The sequence below is a fragment of the Sinocyclocheilus rhinocerous genome, unplaced genomic scaffold, assembly GCF_001515625.1.
Source record: "Sinocyclocheilus rhinocerous isolate Xijiao unplaced genomic scaffold, SAMN03320098_v1.1 scaffold475, whole genome shotgun sequence".
Taxonomy (NCBI): domain Eukaryota; kingdom Metazoa; phylum Chordata; class Actinopteri; order Cypriniformes; family Cyprinidae; genus Sinocyclocheilus; species Sinocyclocheilus rhinocerous.
In genome coordinates, this window is record NW_015646677.1 from 227,151 (window position 1) to 238,250 (window position 11,100).

The following is an 11,100-nucleotide window of genomic DNA, read 5'->3' on the forward strand; positions in this document are numbered from 1 at the left end:
CATGCCAATCCCTCCGAGAGTTGTCATGACAGAACTACCCTTAAACATACCCGGGTATGTCACATAACCTGCTTTCTGGAATACCCCCCAGTTTGAGAGTGTGATTACCATGTCCAGCTCCTCTCGCAGCGCACAGATGGCTCTCTCCTTACTGGACACCAGCTCCTCCAGATACTGGTAGCGCAGCTTCTTCCTGGCGCGACACTCTCTGGCGCTCTGCCGGCTTCGCTCCAGCTTGGCCTTCAGGTCGATCTTGGCAGGTTTGCGGCCGCGTTTGCCGGGTTTCTTCACTTTTCCAGCAACCATCTACAGATCAGAAGAGACTTTACGGTCAAACACTCGTGTGGTGATCATGCCACATAAATAAACAACACGATATAAGTGCTGTAAACAAAAGACAAAATTACAGGTTGGCTTATAAATTTATGTTATTTCATAATTGATACATTTTACAATACTGACACTGGTATTGATCTCAATTGAGCTGAACAATGACTCTATTTTCCTCTGTAGAGCTGCTTTACAGACTAAACATTAATTAATTTCCTAATTTATGAATTCTACAATGTTGTTTTCCTGTTTTATTGAGCTAAATTCAAACAAAACTGAACGGAATTGATCTGAATAATGACATTGTTGTCTTTTGTAGAGCTGCTTCACGGCTGAAATTGTCTCATAACTGAATAATTTTACAACGTTAACACTATTATTTTCCTGTTTATTAATGTGAAGCTGCTTTGAAAGAATCTGTATTGTGTATAAATAAATGTAAGTTGACTTAATAAACATTGCATAAGTATTTTGGCGGAACCATTGTAAAATAATGGTATCAGAATTGATTACCATGGTATTTTCACATATACCACGATTCAATTATATTAATATGCTAAGCTATCCTTACTCCGAGGTATTTCACAGAATGTCATGGCACATGTACATTAATCATGCTATTACAATAGTTGTTTTAGTTGTTGGAGAAGTGAAATCACATGAATCTAGCTGATCATGAGCTTTAGTGCTGTAAGTCAACGGGATGCTCATATATGTTCTTATGACGCACTTTATTGTGATCCATCGCGTGTTTTCCAATCGCCGCGAGTCTGCAGTCGCGCGCTGATCCTCGATCATTCACCTGTAATCGATCAGAGAGTCCGATTGAGATGATTTTTGATCAATCTTCCAGTGGAGCTGCCTGTGTTTTTAGCCGAATGCTAACAGCGCTCTTCCGGTTCTGGCGCGGGTGACGCCCACCGCGCTGCATGCTGGGACCTGTAGTTTCTTCCCGATGGCAAGAATGAACCATTCTAGAAAGATCCACCAGTTTACAAACACACACACACAATACATATTTATATACACAACACCAATATAATAACTCACTGGAAGCAACATTAAATGTGTGTTATATCACATGGGATAGACTAATGACACAAAAACAAAGGGTAATGCCACTGTAGGCCTACTGTTTTAAGTTTTAGTATGTGCTTTGTTGTCATGTATGACCACAGTATGTTGTGAAGGTGTGTGTGTGTGTGTGTGTGTGTGTCAAACACCTGCTGCTGCTGACACACACATGCTTATATATGTGGTTTACGATGATATTCCATAATGGTTTTTATACTGTACAAAACCCTACACCTAAACCTACCCCAAGAGCTGGGTAGATTACTTACAAATTGTAATCTGATACTGATTCCAAATTACGTGACAAAATATGAAGTTAGTAACGTAATCCATTACATTACACATTTTAGGTAATATAATCAGACTACTTTTGGATTACTTTTAGATTACTTTTGAGTTTTGACCTAACTAAAAATACTAAATAGGATAATCTTGTACCATACTGATATAAAAATACAAAGAGTAAGAAAATATGATGACAACATGAAGTGCATCAAGCATTAGATTATGTTAAGGTCTCTCAAACAGGTTCATAAAGGAACTGCACGGGGTTTGTGAGTTTAATGAAAAGCTAATTCAGACTACTTTTGGATTACTTTTAGATTACTTTTGAGTTTTGACCTAACTAAAAATACTAAATAGGATAATCTTGTACCATACTGATATAAAAATACAAAGAGTAAGAAAATATGATGACAACATGAAGTGCATCAAGCATTAGATTATGTTAAGGTCTCTCAAACAGGTTCATAAAGGAACTGCACGGGGTTTGTGAGTTTAATGAAAAGCTAATAATTATTTAGATCATAAAAATGTAATATCAAAGTAAACCATTTTAAATAACATGAATCAAAATAAAACGCTTACTAAAAAGTGAAATATTTAGTTTATCTGCATGTCATGTGACCATTAACCAAGAGAACTGTGAACATGCAAATGTGATACTTAATTATTAAAATAGTTATTTTAAAATCTCAGGGCTATTCAAGTAAATATATTAGGTGAAAGAGGTTCAGATGACAAAATGTTTTGGGAATGCCTGTATAAGAAATAATGTGAAGTTGTGCATTTTAATGTGTTTGGAAGACAAAAACATTTCAAAGACATATACATGGTTAAATAAGCTACTGACTGAGTGATGATTCAAATAAACATTAATGTGTTCATGATGCAATGTTGAAACACGTCTTAATTATTTCACTTATTTTAGAAAGGAACATTTAAAAGATGAAACAGGGAGAATCAGTAAATTATGAATAATGTATTGCTGTTGTGTGAATAATATGTAATCATGTAATCAATAAAAAGTAACTGTAGTTTGATTACTTATGAGTATTTTATGACTATACACAATGTATGCATACATCTTATTTTAAAATTGTCATGCTTGTCATGATGCCACAACAGCGCTGTATAGCTGATGTAGGCAATGTTTTATTTATTTTTTCCTTTTTATTCGAAATATTGGGAATATACCCATATACTAATAACGTGTTAACTATATCATGAAATATCTCGATTCTCAAATATGTGTAAGTACATGCATTTTGCATCTTTATAGATCATGTTAGTTGATTTATAACGGGCGATGGGCAAAGTAGCCTAATGTTATTGTAATCTATTAACTAAGCATAAAATCCATCTTTTTACTTAAAGCTGCAGTCCGTAACTTTCGGCGCTCTAGCGGTTAATAAACAGAACTGCGTGCGTCTTGCGGAAGAACATTGTAGCCGGAGCTACTTCTCTCTGTTTATGTCTATGGCGAATCACGCAGGTACTGGGCTCCTCCGCAGCGGTACCTACCCGAACCAGTCTAAATAGTCCGAATATAAACACTTATTATAGGTGTACCGTAGTAATTCAGGACGAGCCAAAAACACGGTTTGGAAATTGGATTGATGGTGTACTCGCTTATTATATAAATTTAGTAAATTATGAACACAAAAAAGTTACGGACTGCAGCTTTAAGGACCAGATATTGGTGTCATGCCTTAAAATATTTTTAATACGACTGGCTTTGTATTTAATGTGAATTTAATAAAAACACTGTAAGTTACTAATTATAACACTTTCATTGGAAGAGAGCAAAGAACATGATCCTTGACTTCAGTCTAGTCAGTCCTTGATTCTGATTGGCTGAGCCGTGTTCGAAGCTGTTGTAAATTACTCTACAAACACACACCTTTGTTTACTTCTGTGTGATGCTTAGGAACTACATTGTTTGGTGGAAGAATACTATTTTTATTTATATCATTACACTTTATTTGCTCTGTTTTATTTTGTGTAACCTTACTACGTATATGGAATAACCGCTTTATAAAAGCAATAAGCCCCGTGAAGCCGTGGTTTACAGTGAATTTATAACTGCTAAGGGGCGTTGTTACGACGCAAAACGGAGTGCCTAAAAACCCCTTAGCTGTTATAAATTCACTGTAAACCATGGCTTCTTGAGGCTTATTGCTTTAATCACACCGGTGTGATCATATCAAATATAAAAAATATTATTCGGCTATTTTTTGTCTTTTGGAAGCTGCATTCAAAATCCACTTGGCTCAAAAATCTGAGGAAAAAATCATTTACCCAGCTCTGCCTACCCCTCACACAAAACTTTCTTCATTTTTAGATTTTCAAAAAACTGAATTCTGTATGATTTATAAGCTTGTTTCCTCATGGGGACCAAAAAATGTCCCCACAAGGTCAAAATGTACTGGTATTGCTATACTTGTGAGGACCCTATAACGTAGCCTATACCTTAGGCTACACACACACACACACACACACACACATATATGTTGGTTTTTATGGTATGACCTACACCTAAACCTACCCCTCACAGAAAACTTTGTGCATTTTTAGATTTAAAAAAAAACTCATTTTGTATGATTTATAAGCCTTTTGAATTACGGGGACACTGAAAGTGTCCTCATAAATCACCTTCATATTGTAATACCCATGTCATTATACAAATTTGTGTATAAATAAACCACATAAACACACACACACACACACACACACACACACAGACACACACACACATACTCACACACAGACACGGACACACACATACACACACTCACACACACACACACACACACAGGGGGCCATCAGGGGACACTGGCCCCAAAGAGGACATCAAGAATTTGTCTAATGTCTCTATTAAATCACCCAAAAGAGTCAGTTAATGATTTTCAGTTAATGTGGAAGTGTGTAACTCGTAATAAAGCGTGTGTGAGTAAAATTAATGTAGTTCTGCTGCTGATTGTGTAATGAGAGTTTATGAGCGACTGAAGCTCCGCCTCATAAACTAATTTACACTGTTTTTTACACTCATTTACACCTTCAGAGTCAGTGTGAAGAGCGGCTTTCTGTCCTCGTTAGCGGATCTGCGGCTTTATTCTCTGGGTTTTAGCGCAGTTTGTTGAGTGTGTTTGAGGCCGGCGTGAGTTTCAGTGACGCCATGATGTTATTTTTACCCGATGAGCTCACGAGCGCCGAGCTCACTCACACTTCACCAGCGGCGAGTGACTAGCTTTAACTAGCCTAACTACCCACCCGCCCATCTCTACCGGGGTTACCACTCGTCTGGTCATCTTTATCTGTGGATTTACTGTAAAATGAGACGGACTGAAACTTTCATGGTGAGTTTCGGACATGAGTTAAATGAGAAATAGATCGCGGAGGGCCGCTGTGTGTGTGTGTGTGTGTGTGTGTGTGGAGACACGATGTTCTTGTTAGTTTCGTTTACTTAGTAAACTTGGTTAAAATGACTTTAAAGTTCTGGAAAGTTCCGTTTGCTGTACGTTAGTGTGTGTTTAGCTGAAGTTTTATAGAGTTTATGTTTCATCTTTACTTTGCTGTCATTAAATACGGTACATTACATGACACACATCTACAAAAACACTGAAAACACTCTTGTTCTTCTCAAAATGTTCTTTAGAGTAAAATACTGTGATGGTATCGTATAGACTATGATACTGAATGATTATCACATTTGTGTACCGTTTACACTATACTTAAGAGAATACTATAGTATCACCATAGTATATTCTGTTCTCACTTATATAACTACCATAATATCATGGATCAGTCACTTTGGATAAAATGTATGCTAAATGAATACATGTAATCCGTCTATTTCAGGGTTGTTATAATTAACTAAAATTAAAACCATAAAATACCCTTTTGTTGCTTTAAATGAAAAAAAAAAGTTAACTGAAGTACAATACAATATAAAAAACGTAAACTTATTTTATTTCAGCTAGTTGCCAAAGGCAACATTTCTCATTTCCCTAAAATAACAAACTAAAACTGAAAGAAAAATTATATAGACATATATAAAAATAAGTAAAACTGAAAAAAAAAAACACAACAACATTACTAAAACTTTAACTACAATTAACATGAAATCATAAAGTATAAAAAAAAATATTAACCAAAACTGTAATAGGACCTCAATAATACAAAAAATAACACTGATCAAAATAACCATGGTATTACAAACATATCTTTCTGAAAAAAACAAAACATGGTAATACCATGGTACTGTTATTGTCTGTTTTCAGTGTGTGACGGTCACATGATCACGTCTCTCATTTCAGGATATTTCTGAAAGGGAAGTTCAGCATGTTTATTCACCAGCGGCATCATAAAAATCACCTGTGGAGGAACAGAAAGCGCTTATGGTGTTGTTGTGTGACTGTTTCTATGTAACAAATACAAACTCAGAGTAAACATGGATGGCATGTGTTATGAAGGGTCACTACCTGCACTAAAACATAATTTCTTTTATTGAAATAAATACATTCGGCTCTGTTCACTACCAAACAAGAAGAGTACAAATCAAGCCAAAGATGGGTTTGGGTTTGTGTGTTTATATGTTTAAGCGAGTCTGAAGGTTTGGAGTGACGTTTCAGATGTCCATATGAAGGGTCAGTCAGTGTGATGTTGTGCTGTGAGCGTCTGAGGAGGAAGTCGGTCTGCTAATCGCGGCCTGGCATCGCTCCAGGGGTGTGAACTTCCTAAAATTAACCTCTCACACTCTTGCATCCATGTTTAAAGAGGACGTCGAGATGTGCAGGTCCTTCACGACTGCCAGCGGACAGACAGCGAGAGTCATGGTGCGTTTGGAGCTCGCTATCGTCTCCTCGTTAAACACAGGCGCGCATGCAGGAGGCCTGTCATTAGGATCTGCCTCGGCTTCCCGGTGGTTTGTTGTGGTCGTGAATCTGGCGATGAGGAACTCGTATCTGTGATGTTCTGGAGGAATCGAGAATTTCCCCTCGTAAAGCTGAACGCGCTCACGTCACCGTTTCATTTCCACAAATGTCTTACCTGAAGAAGAAGCCGGTTAGATCAGGCTTGAGAAAGCCAACCTACTGATCTACTGTTTAAGATTCTTCTTCTAAGACTAAATTTGGACTCTATCTCCTCCTAGAGTTTTGAAGCTACAACCCCCAAACTTGGGTCAGACCTTCAGACTCGTCTGACTCGGATAGCTATGTCTTTTCTAACTGATCGGACTTAGAATTTTCGTTAACCGGATGATCAAATCTATGAAAAGTCCCATCGACTTTCATTGAGGGGGTCAAGATTTTGTACAGTAAGACTTATACAGTGTGTAAGCTGTCTATATAACTAGCAAAGCTTAACGACTAGCCTGGGACAACATGTTAAAGCATGCTAGCAACATGTTAAAACATGATGGCAGTGTGCAATATCATGCTAGCTAGATGGAAAGTAACGAAGTACATTTACTTGATTAATGTACTTAAGTATACTTTTTAAGCATCTGTACATTACTTGAGTATTATTTTTTCTCCAAACTTATGACTTTTTAACTTTACTACATTTGAAAGACAAATATCGTACTTTTCACGTCACTACATTTCTATCAAGGTCCTCGAAGTAGAAAGTTGTTACAAAGTAGCAGCTTTTAAAGTTAGTGGGTGATTTTTTTCTTCTTCTCTAAAACGTGACTTTTTTTTTTTTTAGACAGCCTATAAGTAATCACTCTTGTAGAGCTACGTGAAGTGATTTCCCAGTATTTTTTGAACACTGACCTGTTGCAAATGTGATATTTATTTACAACAATTAACAACAATTAAGTTAATATTGTGGTATATATTAGACACAATATTGTCTGATTTTGCAAAATTGTGTAAATGAAAATATCACCTATAAAGCCACAGAAGAACTGTTGTGCATCACCTAACAAAACACAGTAGGTGTTTGACTTGAATCAGCACTGCGCAGACCGTTCTGTGTAGAGGTCGACTGATGTATCGGTTTTGCCGATTAATCGGCACCGATAGTTGATTGCTGGAACTATCGACGATCGGCAAAAATCCATGCCGATAGTTTACCAGGTTACGACCGTTTCTGGAGCGGCTGAGAAGGTTCGCTATCATTATACAGTGCGAGAGCGGCCTCTAGAGGCGGAGATCACTGACAGCACGTGTTGTTTGTTTTGACACGTGAGGCTGCGCGCCGCACAGAGCGGGAAACTTCAGACACGCATTTAAATGCAGCCGACAGAAAATCCTGCTGCGCCACAGAGCGTCATTCACATAGTTTTCCAATAAATTACATTATATTTGTCCCAAATCGTTGTCAATGTACATAATGTCTTCACCCTAGGCTGTGCATTTTTCAGCGAAACGTTTGTCTTTCTGTGGCTCTAATAAAGTCTGTATGCTTCATATAGAGAGCTGTAATATAGATCGCGCTTTCTCTTTCAGTTTACTCCGAACTTCAAACTCATCTATGCCACATTGTTCATTCTTGAAGTAAGTTTTTGCCCATCTGGTGATTAAATAAACCGTTTTAAACCATTGAATGCGACACGTCTGGTGTGAGTGATACGTCCTAGACGCAGCACTGCGCTTTTGTCCTGTGTGACTGCCATATTTTGTTATTTTGATTAGTGTTCTAGAATCGAAGCAGTTAATGTGTGAGAGTATACAGGTGCATCTCAATAAATTAGAATGTCGTGGAAAAGTTCATTTATTTCAGTAATTCAACTCAAATTGTGAACTTGTGTAATAAATAAATGCAATGCACAAAGACTGAAGTAGTTTAAGTCTTTGGTTCATTTAATTGTGATGATTTTGGCTCACATTTAACAAAAACCCACCAATTCACTATCTCAACAAATTAGAATACTTCATAAGACCAATAAAAAAAATTTTTTTAGTGAATTGTTGGCCTGCCTTCTGGAAAGTATGTTCATTTACTGTACATGTACTCAATACTTAGTAGGGGCTCCTTTTGCTTTAATTACTGCCACAATTCGGCGTGGCATGGAGGTGATCAGTTTGTGGCACTACTGAGGTGGTATGGAAGCCCAGGTTTCTTTGACAGTGGCCTTCAGCTCATCTGCATATTTTGGTCTCTTGTTTCTCATTTTCCTCTTGACAATACCCCATAGATTCTCTATGGGGTTCAGGTCTGGTGAGTTTGCTGGCCAGTCAAGCACACCAACACCATGGTCATTTATAATTTCAATGCTATGGCCTTTGTGTAGATATTTAAAAATAAGGATGACTGTTGAAATGAAATGGTAACACTTTTGTAACATTAAGATTAATGAAAGCTGTAGGAGTATTGTTCCTTGTTAGAGTGTGTTAATTTCAACATTTACTACTACTAATACATTTTTTAATTTTAAAGTTTCTTTTAACATTAGTTAATAAACTATGAACTAACTTGAATGATTAATATAATAATTAATATTTTTATTAATTTACAAAGTATGGTTCAGTTCTGTTTTTTTTTTTTTAAATAGTAAAGCACTAATTTAGTTTTCATTCAGTATCCATTTAAAAAAATATGATTGATTAATCGGTATCGGGCAGTGTAGTCCAACCTAGCTATCGGTATCGGTAAAATCCACTATCGGTCAACCTCTAGATCTGTGTATGACATCAAAGTATCGCGAGAGCAATTAGAGAGCATTTTTTAAGTTTTTGTTTTTAAGACAAAAAAAAATCTTGCTTTTTTTGTTAAAGCAGCATTGCTGTTTGCAGCTACAGACAGTTGTATTGCTGGGTTTTAAAGCAGGTTTGATTTTTTTTTCTTATCAGTCTGTATTTACAGCAGTTCCACTCAGTTCAAATGTGGATGAACACTGCCAGCGGTGGGTAGGGATGTTAAATAATTTTTTATTTTTTTTGGTCAACACATTTGTTTAGTTTCTATAGGTTTTTAACATTCTAAAAGCTCTTCATTCCAAAGATACTACAAGCTAGTCAGTGTATTCAGTAGGTGTAATGTATTGTACGTTGCTTCAAAGAGGCATAAGGTATTGCAAGTATTACATACAAAAATAATAAAACAGTGCATTGAAAAAAAAAGAAGAAGAAGGAATTTACTTTTGGTACTTAAGTACTTTTAAAAGCAACTACTTTCACTTGTAATGGAGTAATATTTGACCAGCAGTATCTGTACTTTCACTCAAGTAATAGAGTTGGGTACTTTGTCCACTTTAAAACACGCTAGCAACATGGTAATCATGATAGAAACGTATTAGCAACATGCTAACATCATGTTAATCATGCTAGCAACACGGTAATCATGCTAGAAACATGATAGAAACATGCTAATCATGCTAACAACATGCTTAGTCATGTTAAAAACGTTAACCACTGTAATCATGTTAACATGTTAATTATGTTAACAACATGTTATCGACATGCTAATCATGCTAGCAACATGTTAATCATGCAAGAAACATGCTAACAGCATGCTAATCATATTAAAAAATGTTAACAACATGCTAATCATGCTAACAACATGTTAGCAGCATTCTAATCATGCCAGAAAAATGCTAGCAACATGTTAACAAGTTAAAACATGTTAAAAACATGTTAGCAACATGCTACATTTACATTTATTCATTTAGCAGATGCTTTTATCCAAAGCGACTTACAATTGGGGAATACATCAAGCGATTCATCTTAAAGAGGCAAATAGACACAGGAAGTGCTCGCCGTACCAAGTTTCAAGCATTGTTCAAATAAGTACAAGCTAGACAGAGAAAGATGAAAGAAAAAAGAAAAAATTTTTTTTTTAGGGTGAAGTCGGATAGTGACGAAAGAGGTGAGTTTTCAGCTGTCGCTTGAAATGCTACTAAATGCTACATGGTAATCATGGTAACGTCATGCTAATCATGCTAGCAACATGTTAATCATGCAAGAAACATGCTAAAAGCTTGCTAATCATGTTAAAACATGTTAACAACATGCTAATCATGCTAAAACATGTTAACAACATGTTAGCAACATTCGAATCATGCCAGAAAAATGCTAGCAACATGTTAACAAGTTAAAACATGTTAACAACATGCTAATCATGCTAACGACATGCTAATCATGTTAGCAACATGGTAACGACATGCTAAAACATGCTAGCAACATGCTTACAGCATGCTAAACCATGCTAGCTTGCAATGTTCTAGCAAGATCTACCTAATCTATCTATCTAAACTTTCAAACTTCAAGCTTTTAAAACTGCTACAAAATTTCAGGCTAGGCTTTCTCAAGCCAACCTCAAAGTTTGTTCACAAACTTTACTCATCTACTTTATTTCTCGCATCTGTTTGAATGAGCAACTGGAAGTAGTAAAGCATAGACATTTCAAAATATGTTTATGATTAAATGTCCCTCATTATGCATAACCCCCCCCCCCACCCACCCACAC

The 11,100-nt window shown here is 36.4% G+C and overlaps 2 protein-coding genes across 5 annotated transcripts in view; one reads left to right on the plus strand and one right to left on the minus strand.

The window, feature by feature from the left end:
• Positions 1 to 1,234, minus strand: part of LOC107707978 (cAMP-responsive element-binding protein-like 2) — a 3,713-nt gene extending 2,479 nt beyond the window's left edge. Inside the window, exons 1-2 of one of the 3 annotated variants that reach the window (XM_016512111.1) lie at positions 1,133 to 1,234; positions 109 to 306 (exon numbers count right to left, since the gene is read on the minus strand). In XM_016512111.1, the coding sequence (XP_016367597.1) occupies positions 109 to 306 (198 nt within the window). In that variant the 5' untranslated portion in view covers positions 1,133 to 1,234. The other 2 variants (XM_016512110.1, XM_016512112.1) reach the window with 2 other exon arrangements.
• A 3,520-nt stretch (positions 1,235 to 4,754) lies between these two features.
• The window catches only part of LOC107707972 (dual specificity protein phosphatase 16-like), a 24,474-nt gene continuing 18,128 nt past the window's right edge, over positions 4,755 to 11,100 (plus strand). For both annotated transcript variants that reach the window (XM_016512097.1, XM_016512096.1), the window contains exon 1: positions 4,755 to 5,042. The gene's annotated coding sequence lies outside the window, so the exon portion shown is untranslated. The remainder of the gene's footprint in view (positions 5,043 to 11,100) is intronic.